General features: G+C 36.4%; 1 protein-coding gene across 2 annotated transcripts in view; it reads left to right on the forward strand.

The window, feature by feature from the left end:
- The window catches only part of LAMA4 (laminin subunit alpha 4), a 163,811-nt gene that overhangs the window by 112,203 nt on the left and 33,967 nt on the right, over window positions 1-17,641 (forward strand). For both annotated transcript variants that reach the window (XM_074368470.1, XM_045524527.2), the window contains 10 exons: window positions 2,609-2,750; window positions 3,354-3,450; window positions 7,863-7,979; window positions 9,062-9,241; window positions 11,589-11,728; window positions 13,873-14,049; window positions 14,862-15,007; window positions 15,461-15,623; window positions 16,576-16,709; window positions 17,173-17,344. In XM_074368470.1, the coding sequence (XP_074224571.1) occupies window positions 2,609-2,750; window positions 3,354-3,450; window positions 7,863-7,979; window positions 9,062-9,241; window positions 11,589-11,728; window positions 13,873-14,049; window positions 14,862-15,007; window positions 15,461-15,623; window positions 16,576-16,709; window positions 17,173-17,344 (1,468 nt within the window). The remainder of the gene's footprint in view (window positions 1-2,608; window positions 2,751-3,353; window positions 3,451-7,862; window positions 7,980-9,061; window positions 9,242-11,588; window positions 11,729-13,872; window positions 14,050-14,861; window positions 15,008-15,460; window positions 15,624-16,575; window positions 16,710-17,172; window positions 17,345-17,641) is intronic.

The raw sequence follows: 17,641 nt of genomic DNA on the forward strand, positions 1-17,641 counted from the left end.
ATGACCCTGAAGTAGTAGGTAAATAATGAGATCATTATAGAAAAAGATCACAAATCTGGTGATTAGAAACAAGCGTTGGTAAAAGTTATGAATAAAATAAGAACCAGTATTCACTTCTGTTCAAAACTTGAATTACCCTTTTTATTCTTGATTGCCAAAATTTTCAGATATCCTTCCAACTCTCCCAAGAAGAGGGAGCAGGAGTGGGTATGGGAATGAAGAGATCACATGTAAAACCTTGGTGTGTGAGGTGGTGTTATAAACAGCTCAGTGTCATGCTCTCAGGAAATGTGCTTTTGATCAAGCCAATAAAATGAAGCTTGGGTAAAATACTGGTTTTTTGGTAATATACTGTATTGGTAAATTATTGTCTTTGAGATCCATCCTCTGTTATTGTTCTTTTGTCAAGTTAGTAACTACATGCCACTGAATGGGATCCCAACACATACCTTCTCTAAATGCCACCTGCAGCAGACAGTATTCTAGTATAATTCTAGGGAAGTTACCCCAAGCTTTACATGAAACATAATCAGAAATATTAATCACCCTAAAGTCCCTTTTATGTTTAGTGTATGTCTTATTACATATATTCAGGAAAACACCCACATTTATAGATGTCTTCCCTTCAAAATGTGAATACTCTTCAACATCTATCTGGTGTACCCAGTGATTTGCATGTTGTGCCCTATCCAGAGATAAACATAATTCATCAAGAAGTTTCCATTTCAAAAGTACATTTTTATTTTGTATATCAATGTTATACCTGTTTTGTGTCTAGTAATGAAAACAAAGTGGTAAAGGCTTTGTTTCAAGTTCTTTAATATATTTGCTCACCACTTTAGCCATCAAAATTTTTAAATATTAATAAATAACTGTAACATTTTATTCCCTTTACCCCTTTCTTTCAAAACTTCCTCAGGCTTACTCTCTGTGCCATTCTGAGAACAAAAGGTTGTGGGGGAAAACAAGTTGCAAGTTTTGGGATCAGAATTACCTCTAGAACAAGACACCATCATGACTTCTGTGGACCATTAAAAACGTTTTAAATTATATGTCATGATTTATACATTGATATAAAGGCTAATTTAATCATTATTGTTATCATTTTTTTCTTCTGATTAAAAAAAAAATACATGAAACCTTGTCTTTGAGGGCCCCTACTATGCCTAATGGATGTCAGCCCTACTGCAGAGGAGCCAGAATGACAATGAACTTGGACACAAGAAAAGAAAATTGCCAGGGAGATACAGAGGATGTCGCTCTGAGCCTAAGCAAGCATACAGGGACTGAAACTAGATGGAGGAGGCTGATGAACATTGACTAAGCTCAATAAGTCAGGACAGTTTGAAGAGAGGAGCCAGTGTAAGATCTGCTGTGTCATGTACTGCATCACAGAGAATCTTCTGGAAGTTACTGATGAATAAAGCAATACTAGTCATCAATATCTGATGACAAAAAACCTGGAGCTGGTGAATTTAAGACAGTAAAATTAAGACAAGGGATTTAGGATGAGCTGCAAAATGCAGGGTGGAGTTTACATCATAGAGGAAGAAGTGTTTGTCAGTAATATGAATTATTGTGTGGATACACGTACAGTTTGAAATTCCCATTTAGAAAATAGTTTAGGTGTAATAATAAGCCCTGAGGTTTACTGGATGCCAGGCATGGGTACCAAGCGTCATACATATTTTATCCCTGTTGGGCCTCATATGAATCCTCTGAGGCACATACCGTTATCAGCCCCCATGTGAGGCTCATGCCCAGTGCATGACAGTTATCAGTAAATGTCAGAGGAACTATACAAGGGCCAGAAGGAGACAAAGGCAGAGAACCTGGTTTCAGGGCAGCGGTGGTTATGAGGTGAGGGTGTGCAATTGAGGGGAACAGCTGCGCCTCAGGAGTGAAGCAGACCTTAACCGTGTTTGCCCTGGGCAAGTTATGCACCCTCTCTCAGAGCCTCAGCTACTTTTGTGAAAAAGGAATAACGATGTCTATTTCATGGGTGTAGTAAGAATTATAGACATAATATATGGAACGGGGCTAGCCCAGTATCTGCCTATATATGCTCCATACATGTTATTCACTTTCTTAAAGAAAAATATAATGTGTTATATAAAAGAGGAAAATAAGATTGAATAAATAGAGTGAAACCAACTAGTACCTAACAGCATGCTGAGGTCATGCACCCTCTCTGAGAGCCTTAGTTTCTTTGACAGGAAAGGAATAACAATGTTGATTCAGGTAAGTAACAGTGGGGGGTGATTGCAGGTTCATTCCTCTGCCTGACACCACCACATAAACAAACTTTTGCTTGAAGAGGTGCAGATGCTGTTTTTAAATCAGCATTTCCTTTCCCTGTGGCTACTGCCAAGCAGGCAGCTGTCAAGGAGCCAAAACAAGGTGAAGTTTTGGGGGCACCAAAGGCAGAGGAATGCAAAGAAAACATGGCCCTCGAAAAGGCAGCTCTAGAAAACCTTGCTCAGCCAGGTAACTTTAAATAATAGGAAGGAAGTACCTGTGGTCCCAGAAGTATTCAAATCAAAATCTAAAAATGGCTCTGTTTCCCAAGGAGGTAAGAAGAAATAATGCCAAGTTTGTTCACTAACAGGAATTTGCACAGTTCAGATATGAATGGGCTGGTACAGAAGGCTCTGGACGCCTCAAATGTCTATGAAAACATCGCCAATTATGTTAGTGAAGCCAATGAAACGGCAGAACAGGCTCTGAACATCACTGACCGAATTTACGACGTGAGCATTCCCTTATTTTAATGTTCATTTGTATGTTGCCTTTTTCCGGCTTATGACTTTTCTGTTTCCTAATGTCATCTCTTGAGCTTCCAATGTAATACAAATGGCAGAAAGGGCAGGAGAAGTAAAAAAGATCATGTTATTTATGTTATGAATGTTTCAGTAGTACAAGTTCAAGATGTGTCATACTCCAGTCAGTGAATGCCAGTTCCTTTGACAGCTTTTTTAAGCCAAAAGCCCTAAATAAAATATTTTCAAGACTAGCTTATACTGATAGAAAAGATGCCTTATGCATACATTCAGATTTCTTCAACTGAAAAGTTATTTATTCAACTGCTTCTTCATGACAAGCACTTTGATGGGGCCTTGGCCAGGCACTGTTGTAGGTTCACTGAATTTTCCTCAAATACCATTTATCTTGAAAATGTCAAGCATATTGTTTTCTCGTGTTCACATTTGACCTTGATTTTGAGCTATGAAAATGAAGCTGTATGAATTTAGCTTGGTGTTTAGAAGATAAACTGTGTCATTTAAATCTTAAAACCATGAAAAGTTGATTTCTTCTGCTGTCATTCTTACCCTTTCCACCCAATTCCTTCGTAGGCTGTGAGTGGGATTGATACGCAAATCATTTACCATAAAGATGAGAGTGAGAACCTCCTCAATCAAGCCAGAGAGCTGCAAGCAAGGGCAGATTCTAGTAAATATCCTCACTTCCCTGTCTTCCTTCTGATTTATAGCCACTTCCCTCCTTTCACAGTGTTTCTGCATGTAAACAGAGGTTTCAAATTTCTAGGATTAAAAAGTAAATTATATTTCATTCAAATAGTGCATTAATAGCTCCTGCTCAGAGTGCAGGTATAAAGAAGCCAGGATTGGGTATTTTAAAATAAATTGTGGTTTTAAAAAAGATTCCATGTAGTAAAATTATATGGGAACATAGAGTTATCCAGCATGTAGTGGATATTCTTGCTAATCAAAAAGGCTAATTAATAGAAACCTACTATAAATACCAAGTTTTAAGATGATACCATAAAATGCACTTAACAGTAAAATTACATTGCACATAATTTAACCTTTCTTGAACAATTCAGAAGGCCCTTTAAAATTTTATCATGAAAGGATGAGTCATCACTGGGAGGGTCAGGAGGACAGAGTACCACAAAGCCATCTGGTTATTTGCACTTTCTTGTAGTTTGTGTTCTACGTGTTTGCTGTATTTAGGACAAGCGTAATGACCATATGGAAAGAAGCACTTCCAAAGGCGGGTGTCTGCATCTGCTAAATCAAGTCCATCCAAGAGTGGGAGAGGGAGGAAAAAATAAAAGTGAGATCATTTTAGTTAATTTTGAATCTTGTGAGTTACTTTTAAAAGCAATCAAACTAAGAATTTTACTAAACATTTCTCATTTCTGAGGTAATGAGCTCATTCCTAAGAATATTCAAGCATTGACTAATGAGGTTGGAAATCCATTATCTAGCTAACTTCTACCACCTAGAAACAAAGACCAAGTTTGAAACTGAAAATTTCATGTGATTTTATCAAAGCAATTAATCTCAAGTCTGTGCATTTTCTCTCTTTTTTTAAACGTAGAGCCACTATATAGAGAGAAATAAATGCATTTATTTTTCATATGCCGACTGTTTAACTATTTAATTACCATAAAGCAGCTATTATTTTCTCTTTTCTGAATAAACAAAGGCAGTAGAAATGCTGTTTCTTCATTCTAATTAATTTATTGTACAAGTCTAGTCTTAAATATGCTGTTTGGAAAAGAATTAGAATATTAGCAATAAAGAATTAGAATATTAATAGTAAAATATTGCAAAATAAATTTTGCCATATCTATGGATTGCTTTTGTTTGTGAAGACCAGAATATGTGGGTCTTCATAATGCAGTGACTTAAATATTGATAACTGATAAATATTTCCTTGATAATTTGCAAGATATTTGATCAATTCTGTCATTATTGAATTACTGAAGTCATGAAAGCAGTTTTTCTGTTCTGAATAAATCTCCTCAAAGTTTCATATTTTATGTGCAAATAAATCTCTCTGCTTTGGTCTTTGAATATTTTGTAGATCTGGTCACCTATTTCATGATATTATTTGGTTAAATCCCTTCATAAATTTATTTACAAAAGGGACACTAATGGGAGTTAGGACTGTGTGGATCAGAACTTGCCTCCCTTTAGATAATACATGTTTGTAATATAAATTTAGATTTCAAATTGAGCCACATTCATCTACTCAGTTATGTTACAACTTCAGATCACTGTTAATTCATTTCCAAATGAGTTTCAGTGATCAGTAATCTTTATTTACCAGATTTCCTTTTCTTCATTATTTATAGCAAATGGCAATCTATAATAAACTCGAGAAGCTGCTATTTAAAGAAATCTTCTTCTAAATTCATTTGTAAAATGAAAAATGTTTATGTAAGACGGTAGTTCCAAATGGGACAGACATTTTATAAAAAATTTCTTCTTATAAAATCCAGCCCAAAATAGATTTCCTTTCTCCTATTTTTATCAAAAACTCCAAATATAGTTAAACATATTCTTTCTCAACATACCAGCCACTGCTTTTTGCAATAACAAGACCCAAAAGGAAGAGCTGAATAGATTGCTTGTATCACAATATCCAAAAGTTGAAACTAAAAGAGAGAGAAAGGTTGCAAAACAACTACAAAGTATGTTTAGGACCCTCCTTGAATTCCGGGAATTACCTGCACTGCCCAGAGGAAACAAGAAAGAAGTGCTTGTACTTTGGCTACATTGTACTTGGTACAAGTACATTGACAGAATCAGCTAAACATCACCTGTTATATACCCATTATACACATGTATGGAGGGAAAAGATAACTGAACAATAAATCAAGCACACCAAGATTGTATAATAGAAAAGGCAGTACACCATGGGAGAGTATATGTTTGCTAGCTTGTTGGAAAGAAAGAAAAGAAGAATGGGAATTGAAGAAATTTTTTTCTGTTTGTCAAGAAACATAAATTTCCTGATGCTTTGGAGGTAAACAAAGCAGGAAAGCAAGAATTCTTGGGAAACTTGATCCTTCAGTTCAGATGATAAGATACTACATCATAACTTGTTTGGATTTGCCTCAGGGCAACCCCAGTTTAAGGTCTATGCTTTAAGCACACTTTCAAGAATAATTTTGTAAGAAAAGGACTAATTATCAAAACTGATACAAAAACTAATAGAAAAATCTGATAGAACTGTATGTACATATGTATGTATAATAAATCTAACCAGTAATTAAGCCCTCCCACAAAGAAATCTCAAGGCTCAGATGGCTTCACCAGTGAATCCTCCCAAACATTCAAAGAAGAAATAACACTATTAGCATATAAATTCTTTTGGAAAATAGAAAAAGAGGAAATATTCTCTTTTTCTATGAGCCAACAAAACTTAGATATCAATACCTAAGGACATTCATAAACAAGGAAGAGTATAAGCCAAATTCTATCATAAACAGAGATGTGAAAATCCTAAAGATATTAACAAGTCAAATCTAGATACATGGAAATAGTAATACATGACCAAGTTAGGTTTATTCCAGGATCTCAAGGATATTTTTAAACATCAATAGCAATTCACCAGATTTACAGAACATAGAAGAAAATTCATATGCTTATCTCACTACATGCAGGAAGATCATTTAACAAAACTCACTACCCATTCATGTTTAAAAAAACTCATAGCAAACTAGTGATAGAAGGAAGCTTCATAAAGAATAATAAAATAATATTCAGCAAACATATTCATACTGAAATATTGAAAGCTTTTCCAATAAGATTGAAAATAAGACAAGGATTCTCCACATTACCAATTCAATGTGTAAATATTCAGTTTAATTCTATGTAAAACAACTAGAAATTAACTTTTTAAAATAACACCATTTGCAATAACATAAAATACCTAGAAATAAACCTGATGAAAGATGCTAAGATCTTTACACATAAAACTATAATACACTACTGAAGAAATTAAGTAGGCATCTTGGCCCTATTTGTACTTTATTCGGCTTCTTCTCCACAGGCAGTGAGGAGGCAGTGGCTGACACCAGCAGGCGTGTGGGTGGAGCCCTAGGAAGGAAGACTGCCCTCAAAAACAGATTAAATGATGCTATTAAGAGACTAAATAAATGGAGATCAAAATGAGAATTTAGATTTAAGGAAGAGTGAATAAAGAACTGTATTTATTAAATGATGACTCAAATTTGTAAAAATAAAAATTTCTGCCAGAATTTATCTATAGATTCAATATAATCTTAAAGTACCAGAACTGTATGTACATATACAGGATGTTTCTAGAACTTCTTCAGAAATGGGAGTAGGCAGGAACAGCCAGCAGTCTGGAAGAATTAAAAAAAAAAGCTAGAAGACTTAAACTACTCAATATCAAGACATAAATCCACAGACATTAAGACAGAGATGCAAAAAGTATGAAAAATTGTAATACTGTATCATTTCTTTTGAATAAAGCTTAAAAGCAAATGCAACTAACAGAGATAGGATTCAGAATAGTGGTCACCTTTGGGTAATCATGGGGGTCCTAAGAAACTGTAAGGGGCTAATAATGGTCTATTTTCTTGGCCTAGGTTCTGGTTATATTTTGTGTTCAGTTTGTGGAAATTCATCAGGTTGTTTACTTATACTTGTGTGCCCTTTTCTAGATGTATGTTGTGTATCAATTAAAATTGTATTAAAACAATTAAGAAAAAAGAATTAGTCTTATGTAACTCCCCACGAATATGGATAGATCTATTCAGCTCTTTATCCATTGTGCTGTTAGGTGTTACTAGTCACAGCAGTGCTATATTTTCCAACGAAATTAACCATTATCTCTACACCCTTTATGAGTTACTCTCTGGCATCCTAAATCACTCCCAAGCACTGCTACAAGTTTTCTGCAATCCTTTACCTCTTAACTAAATGCCATTTTCCAGAATCAGAGTTCTATGTTCCTGTCATATTCAGAATATTGCAGATGATTCCATGGTACAAATCATAATTTTCCTTTTTGTTGAAATGGAGATTTTTTTTCCCTGCATCTTGGCCCTATTTGTACTTTATTCGGCTTCTTCTCCACAGGCAGTGAGGAGGCAGTGGCTGACACCAGCAGGCGTGTGGGTGGAGCCCTAGCAAGGAAGACTGCCCTCAAAAACAGATTAAATGATGCTATTAAGAGACTACAAGCCACAGAGAGAGGTGAGAATCTCAGACAGAACTTAAGCCTCATCTCTTTGTTCACTGGTATTAAGATAAACCTTGGAGGAAAGAGTAGGTGATTCATTGCTTATCAGTCTTTTTAAAAATAAATATTGTTTTCTGATGACAAAAGAAACTATGTTCATCACACACACACACACAAAGCACACAACTTCATCGAAGTGATTTTTAATTTTTTTAATTAAAGAATACATGATCATTATAGAAACATTAGAAAATATAGATATGAAAAGAAACCAAGAGAAGAGAAATCTTTTATAATCTCATTACCTAGGAAAAAACATTTTTAATAATTGTTTTTATTTTAAATATATAATTAAAAAAATAGAATTTCATTATAGATTTCTTTGAAACTTGCTTTTCTTATTCAGAAATAATAGAGGAGGGATAAGTTAGGAATTTTGGATTAATAGATACACACTACTATATATGAAATAGATAACAAGGACCTACTCTGTGACACAGGGAATGATATTCAATATCTTGTAATAACCTATAATGGAAAAGAATCTGAAAAAGAATATATATATGTATGTATAACTGAATCACTTTGCTGTACACCTGAAACACTATAAATCAACTATACTTAAATTAAAAATTTTAAAAAAAGCTTTTCTTACCAGTTTACTTCTGTACTAGAGCATCATTTTTATGGCAAAAGGTGTCGCACAAAGAAGAAAGTGATATTTACAATGAATTTCAGACATCATAACATTTTATGAGTTAGTATCTCTTACGCATTTTCTGTCTTTCTCACCAGGTCTCTAACCTGAAGAAATACTAATTACTCTTTTTGTTAAAATTTACCTCTAATTTGAAAATGTTTTAAATGAACTACATGATTTTAATGAGACTTTAGAGTCTTTCAAGCTCACTTATTAATACTGCTTCCAGTATTCTTGCACAGGTAACTTATACCATAATTAACATACATTCAAAGATTTAGTTTGACTGAAAAGCCCAGAATTTGAGATCTATTTCATCCCAATGATTAAATGGATATTCACGATCCCATCAAATGTCTTCTTTGCAAAATAAATGTCCTTGTGTTCTGTGTGAAGGTGACGCTCAGCAGCGCCTGGATCAGTCCAAGCTGATCACTGAGGAAGCTAACAAGACCACAATGGAAGTCCAGCAGGCAGCCGCCCCGATGGCTAACAATCTAACTAACTGGTCACAGAATCTTCAGAATTTTGACTCTTCTGCTTACAACACTGCAGTGGACTCTGCCAGAGATGCAGGTATCACTTAGCAACTTCACTATTTGCATCCAGTTAAGGAATTGGCCATTAAACTCTACACATCTTTCATTAAGAAGCAGTTTTCTTCATTAAGGCTTTAGACTGGAATATTGTAGAAGTTAGCTTAGAAAAGGATAAAAACTTTTTGCCCAGTTCATCTATCAGCATGTATGTGTGTGTGGACATATGAAATATATATATTTCCCATAAATAAATGCTAGCTAGATTGGTTAAGAGTCCATTTTTTTCCACATGAAATAATGGTAGCACTTGTTTCTATCAATGTAAGACTGATCCTTTGGGGAAGAAGGTCAGTCACATGTTAGAATAAATAATCTTAACAAAATGCTGGTTAGCTTTTAAGAAAAAAATTTGCTAAACAGCATCACTTTAACCAAACAGCATTGCCTTTGCTAAACAACATTGCTTTTTCCTGATCCAAGTAAAACCGGTTATTACCGACAAGTACTGAATATAGTCAAACATAAATGAAGCGTCACATTAAGAAGAAAAGTTTATTGTCCAACTTAAATATAAATATACAGCAATAAAGATGAAATATACTGATGTCTACCTAGTTTATTTAGTTACATATAGATACTCAAAATCACATATTACTTGAGAATTTTTTCCAATCTCTTCATATTTTTATTCTCTCTCTTCATATCTCTTAAATATCAGTGTCTTTGTCATGACTAGAACTTCCAGTTCCCCAGCATGGTTTTGCAGACCATGTTCCCTTCACTTCCATCTGAATTTAACCACCTTTTAAAATCCATATATGATCTGTTTGTCACTGGAAATTTTATCCTGGGGCACAATATCCATTCCCGTAACAGGAAGATAGCTCTTTTATATTCATCTCTTAAGTATGTATTCATGAGTTCATGTAACCACTCAGTTTCTTTTAAAACTTGATCTTTAAAAGATTTGCCTACATAATAGCCAATATTTACATTTATAAAGATATTGCCTCAGGAATATTTACTAAATCGGTGTTAATTTTTTCCCTCCTTTTTCCCTCCTATCAGTGATTCCAGTAGCCATCTAGAACTAACACTGTGTGCTTTCCTCAAATAGCATTTTGTGATTCAAAACAAGGTAAATGAAAAAGAATACCACAATACAAGACTTTATAAAGACTCTAATATGGAGTGATTCCCTCTCTCTGAGAGAATTGGAGGCAGAGAAACCCTGCTTTGTACATATTTCCATAATCAAAATTTAATGTAGTATTTTAAATACGCTTTATTACTTCTAATGTTGAAGACTATTATAATATAACAATAGCCATCTTGTGGTATGGCTATTGTGGTCAGTGATCAAACAACAAATATTTACCTCTGTTAATACATACACTAAACTGATAGTAGCTGTTAATTTCATTCCTTCTGCTGGAGCAGCACCTTGTTTCCTAAGTACAGAAAAGAGATGTTTCTCAGGTCCTCACTGACATATTCTCCTAAATCTGAGTTTAGTTTGGCTCCAGTAAGATGCTTGCTCTTGTCCAGCTGCTAATGCTGAGTGACCGTGCCCTGCCCTGAGGTAGGGGAATGCCCAGAGATACTCATTCTCTAGTCCAGTGGTTCTCAAATACCAGTGTGCCTGGGAATCTCCTGGGCTCCACCCTCAGAGTTCCTGAATCAGTTTGCTTGGGATGGAGCCAGAGAAACTTTGGAGAAAGTTATGCCTTTCTGTGTGTTTTGGGTTTCTCTCATCAGGCTATATCCTTATGATTTGTCCTCTTTCCTCTGTGTATGTTATACATTCCCCTACCACCCAAAAAAAAGTAACCTAAAATGTCAGTATAACCTGCTTATACCATCACTCTTGTTTGGGCTCATAGCCCATGGCTGCCCCCGCTCCACCTTGGCACAACTGCCACTTTCCTGGGTGCTCCCTTGTTTCCTCCACCTAGCTCTGCCTCTGCTGGGACCACTGCAATGGCAGCGTGATGTGTGAACAGGCTTCCTGGAAAACAACCTTTCTACCTCCTTTTGCCCTGCATTCCTTTTGACCTGTTATATCAGTTAGATTAGAAATGAAAGCAGAACCTGTGCTGTGTGGTGAAAGGGGCATCTATATATTTGTCATGGGCCCTGCCCTTCAGAAATGTACATTATATGTCAGCTTGCTCTGCATACAATTTATAGATCGACATGCATTGTAAATGCCAGAAAACAGCAACTGATTATGCTTTGTGCTTAACTATTAGTTTTTCAGAATTAAAAGTAATTTCTTATAGTGCTACCAGAAGTAATCACGTGTTTGTTGTCTCTTCACTTAATTCTTCAAATGACTTAATATTGAGATATTTACTCAAGTGATTAATTTTTATTAACTGCAGTAGGAAATCTGACAGAGGTTGTCCCTCAGCTCCTGGATCAGCTTCGTATGGTAGAGCAGAAGCGGCCTGCAAGCAACGTTTCTGCCAGCATCCAGAGGATCCGAGAACTCATTGCTCAGACCAGAAGTGTCGCCAGCAAGGTAACTGATGAAAGGATCATTATTGGTCTCTCGATGATCATGAGAACGTGAGGCTGAGCTCCCGCTAGTTGGGCTGCTTCCAGAGCAGGAACCTTTCTACTATATTGTCCAACTCCGTAGTTCTCCGCTCCATCTACTCATTAGAATCGCATAAGGAGCTTTGAAAACCAAACCAATTCCTGATCCCAACCTCAAAGCAGTGGTCAGGCTGTCTAGAGGAAGGGCTTGGCACTTGTATTTTTTTGAAACTCCTCAGTGATTCTAATATGTGACCAAGATTAAGAACCACACAGTTAACCTAGGCAACAAAGCTCATAAAGCAAAAGGAATCAAGTAAAGGAAACCCCAATAAGAGTTAATTTTATTATTATTATTCACTATTTATTATTCTAACAGCTCTCTTAGTGCAGTCACTGTATGGGATAATCTTGCCAATCTACAAAGAATTCTCTAGCACAACACAAATGATATGAAGCTTTCACAGGCTTAACTAAGGAATGACAAAGTAGCTAAACTGAACAATTTCAGCAAAGACCCTATTCTGAGGTGGTATATGGAACCAACACAACACTGCAACTAGTGCCAGCTTTGGTAGGAACATATCCGGACACAACAGTTAACATTTTCAGTGGAAACAGGACATGTTCTTGGCCCTCCTTTTAATTTATTTTTAATTCATTTATAGATCAGCATCACTTTTTACAACCAAATTATATGGTTTTATTTCTCAATTGAGCTGAACAAACTATTGGCCCTAATTACTGACAGAATTAAGAGTTAGAAATTAACTATTTTGTAATGAAGAAAATTATTATTGGTAAATACATATCCAACTTTTAAATTATATATGAATATTGGTCCCACAACATAAATCACCCATTTTAGATATTTGGAGAACATTTCAAAAACAGATTTATCATCAAGAAATGGTATTTCCAAAGCTAGGTTTTTGTGAATGCCTTCTGGTAGTTTTATTTGTATGGAGTAGAATCTGGGGGCCTTAATCATCTAAAACTATTTTCTAAAGAAAGTCTTGGCAGTGCCTTTGGGATCCCACTCAGCTCCCCAAAGGCAAATACTTTCTATACAGATAAACACCTTTTTTGAACTCTCAAGTTTTACAAAGAGACTTTAATCCCATACATTGCTTAATTGTTTATTAAGATTTATTGTCCTTTATTCAACTGGCTACAGAGGACAGCTGTAATCTAGGTGCTTGGAAATAGAACCTTGAGCTCACTAACCATCAGTATTAACTAAATTAATATTAATTAATTGGTCTAATTTATTCATAAATATTTGCATAAATGGCATAAATATACACAGTCCATCCACTTCTGAATACTCTGAAAACCACCTTGAATCAGACCAGTTCAGTGCATCATATTGGACTTCTTAGAAATGCATTTACTGAGTCTTGCTTTATTGTGATGCCTTTCTGAGAATCATTATAAGAAATACCTTAATAAACTCATTACAGTTATTATAATGAAGGAGCCAGGCACTGGAAAGCACTTGATAGTTATCATCTTATTTCATTCTCACACAAATGTGTTGTCTTCATATTACAGATGAGGAAACTGCAGGTTAAGTGACTTGCTCATAGTTCCATAGCTAGTAAGTGGCAGAGCCAGGTTTCAAGATCCTGTCTAAGACTTAAAAACTGGGTCTAGACCACTCCCAGCTGTCCTGACATGGTCAGGGATGTTGCTCACAGCCCATGCTCCTCTTCTGAACCCTGGAATGAATGTCCTACCTATATTGGTAACCAAGATTAGTTATTATTCTCCTGATCAGTTAGTTGTTAATTTTATGGGCCTTGTGAATTGTATAACTGACCAAGTATCCCTTCAAGCTGTTTAGTTCACCTCAACCAAGTATGTAGTTCTTTGTGGAATTCATATTTATCCTCATTCTTGGATGTACTTTGTCACTCTCTTTTTTTTTTTTACTTTCTTTCACCCTACTTTAAATTTAAACTATTGTGTTATAATGTTCCTTAAATCCTTTCTGCAAAAAGGTGAAGACGTAAATAAATAAGGCTCAGAGACCCCTTAAGGAGTTAAGGAAGCCCATTAAGAACCATGGGAAAGCACCATGCCCATTTCTGCAGGGTATTTTAATGGAGCAATTTTGTAATTCAGGTCCAAGTCTCCATGATGTTTGACGGCCAGTCAGCAGTCGAAGTGCACCCCAAAGCCAGTATGGACGACTTAAGGACCTTCACGTCCCTGAGCCTGTACATGAAGCCTCCTCCTGTGAAGCAGCCAGAACTGGCTGGGACTACAGATCAGTTTGTCCTGTACCTCGGAAGCAAAAATGTAAGACCATGAGGTTTTAAATGAGAGAATTATATTAAAAGGAAAGATAAGTGTTTTTCTCTTGCCTTAAAACAAATCTGTGGTTGAGGGGGAGACAGCTCAAGTGGTAGAGTGCCTGCTTAGCATGCGTGAGGTCCTGGGTTCAATCCCCAGTACCTCCTCTAAAAATAAATAAAATAATTGCCTCCCCCTCACCAAAATAAAATAATTAATTAACAAACGAAAAAACAAAGCTACGTAGCAAACAAACAAAATTTCCATCCTAGTAACTCAAAAGGAATAGGTTATTTTAAGGCCAAGACAAAAGTAGTGACTTAAAGACAAGTAATTCCTTCTCTATGTGGGATATTTCTGAGGTTGCTTCATATAAGTCTCACACTGCTAACTCTGAGGAGTCTGGATGTAGCAATGCAAAGACCTTTGCAATACGGAGGCCTATTATGATTGATGCCAAAGCCTGCTTGAAGGTGCATAGCAGTCGGTACTGGCAGATTGCATTATATCCCTGGTTAACCAAACAAGGCTCGCACATTCCTGGCAGCCATCAAATGTCCGCAAGCCTGCAGCTGCTTGCCTCCTGCCCAGGATGATTTGGACAGGCCCAGGGGATGCAGCACACTGATGCAGCCACAGGGAGGCTGGAAAAGAAGGGACACCGCCCAGTCTAACAGGCACTTCAGTAAATAATTCAAGCCAGACATGCCTTGTATACAGCCAAACGTTTGGCTTGCTAATTATCCTTTAAAGAAATGAGAACAAAAGATGACATTCATTCATGTGGATTTTATTTAAGAGACTTCTTAACATTTCAGGCCAAGAAAGAATACATGGGTCTTGCAATCAAAAATGATAACCTGGTATACGTTTATAATTTGGGAACTAAGGATGTAGAGATTCCCCTGGACTCCAAGCCCGTCAGTTCCTGGCCTGCTTACTTCAGCATTGTCAAGATTGAAAGGTAAAGTGAATCCATGACATAGGGCTCATGTGCACATTTTGTAAGAAACCTTGTGAATGCACTCACACACACACAGACACATGGTCTTTCTATGGATGTTGTAAATAGCACTTTTTTTCCTTTTATTCTTGCTCCTCTTTCTTCCATTATTCCTGTATTCCTTCCCAAATACCTTACGGGAAAACAAAAAAATTAGAAAAAACAGTCATCATTTCTAAATAGCAATCTGATTACTAGAATTTTTTTAAACTGGCCAATCCATGAATTAATTCCAAGATGGAATGTTTTTTCCCCTTCCCACTGATTGTTGACATTCTGTAAATGCTTATGTACATGACAAAATCAAATCACCAAATCTGTTATGAAGGGACATTCACTTTTTGACATTTTAAAAAACATGTTTTCTACAAATTATCTGGCTAATAAAAAGTGAAAAATTCTTTATCTGAACAGGGTAGGAAAACATGGAAAGGTGTTTTTAACAGTCCCAAGTCTAAGTAGCACGGCAGAGGAAAAGTTTATTAAAAAGGGGGAATTTGCAGGAGATGACTCCTTGTTGGATCTGGACCCCGAGGACACTGTGTTTTATGTTGGTGGCGTGCCTTCAAACTTCAAGGTAAGCTATCCAGCTGTATTTTGACTTACTGCAAATCTACACTGATTATTTTTAAAAATCCATAAAACCTACAGTGATTTGAGGGTGGGATGGAAACCTTAATATCTTAAAAAAGAGCTTAGCTCAGTGGGTGGTAGAATTCTGATCTATAAATTCAGGATCTATAAATCTGGTCTCTGCTACCCATATTTTCATGGTGTCAAATGCTTTCAAGCTATCGCTAACTCTTTTTTTTTTTAATGAATCAACAAGTGTTTTATAACTCTTCTACAATATCAAGAAATTTTTCCTTTTTTTATTGATATAGCTAACTCTTGATACCAACTTATTTCATTCTGATGTATGCATATGTAATTAATATTACCCTCACCTACTGCAGGAATATCTTTACCTTGTGGGTGTGTTTGTAGCTAGTCTTCAGGTTCACAAATGACAGTTCCAAAAACTCAGTTATTTCAGCTAATATACGGGCATGAAATGAGATACCTAGGGTGAGGGAGGGGATGGAATCTAGTGGTGAGTATGAGACCTGAGGAAGGGCAGGTACAGGAAAGGCCCAGGAAGATAGGGAGTTGAACTAGGATTTCAGTTGCAGAACTATTACTTATTAGTCAGAGGTGCATTATTGAACATCTCTGAGAATTATTTTCCCTTGATAGGAATACCTACTGCACAGAGCTGATGTGAAGACTGACTTTGATCATGAATTCACTGTCCAGCGTGTGACTGACCCATAGTATATGCTCAATAAATCCCCCCATCTTTGCTAAGATATGTGCAACTGAAAAATTATTGTTTACCTAAATGGTTTGGCATAGAATAGACACAAACTCAGGTCTAGAAAGATACTTACATCAGTGGGAAGATCTCCTTGACCTGTGGTTTGTTTCATTGCCTGTTCTGTGTGACTGGTCATCAGGTGGTTATTGACTTCACTTTGTCTATTTCACAGCTCCCTGCCAGCTTAAACCTGCCTGGCTTCCTTGGCTGCCTGGAATTGGCCACTTTGAATAATGATGTGATCAGCTTGTACAACTTTAAGCACATCTATAATATGGATCCCTCCAAATCAGTGCCCTGTGCCAGGTAAGAAAGTGTTAAGAGAACTGAACATTTGATAGCCATGCATGAGCTGCAAATGAGACAAGTGTGGATCAGTATTCAGGTTCTCATACTTTTCCTGGGGGAAACTAGTTTTGAAACTGCATAATAGTCATGCCTACAAACAACTTTTCAGTTCTCCTCTACCATAACGAGCATGCACAATTATTGAAAGTGTTAAACTGCTTGTTTGCAGCTTTGGTTTTGAATTCCAGAGACTGGGGTTTCACTAGAGCCTTTTGCTGTCTTAGCGCATAGGGTAAAGGGAAAAAATTCATTGAAAACAATTCATTTAAATGCTTCTTTATGTCTTCCATGCAGACATCAGGACTTCATTTAAATGCTATAAGGTCCATGGAAGATGTCATGAGGATGGGTTAAAAGGGCCTGACTTGACTAGCACAACATAAACTGTCTTGTTCATATGATCCTTATGTTTATATTTCAGAGATAAACTGGCCTTCACTCAGAGTCGGGCTGCCAGCTATTTCTTCGATGGCTCTAGTTATGCCGTGGTGAGGGATATCACAAGGAGAGGGAAATTTGGTCAGGTGACTCGCTTTGACATAGAAGTTCGAACACCAGCTGACAACGGCCTTGTGCTCCTGATGGTCAATGGAGTGAGTGAAAATAAAAGTCCCACATCTTCTCCTTTATTGCCTTTACTTTTCTGCCAAGCATATTTTAGGAACCTTCCCAGGTTGAATGTGTCGTGCCATCAAACTGAAGTTTTAGTGTAGAAAGCAAAATTGCTTTTTTTTTCCTTTCTGGGAAGTGATGTCAGCAATAAGTAAAAGCAGCCATGAAATGCATTTCCTTGCCCTACATTTTTGGATGTATATTAAATATAACCCCTTTAATAAACTAAGGGAACTTTGAGCAAAATCACCCCCAAGATCTAGATGAGCATGTGTCTG

This window comes from Camelus bactrianus, chromosome 8 (assembly GCF_048773025.1).
Source record: "Camelus bactrianus isolate YW-2024 breed Bactrian camel chromosome 8, ASM4877302v1, whole genome shotgun sequence".
NCBI lineage: Eukaryota > Metazoa > Chordata > Mammalia > Artiodactyla > Camelidae > Camelus > Camelus bactrianus.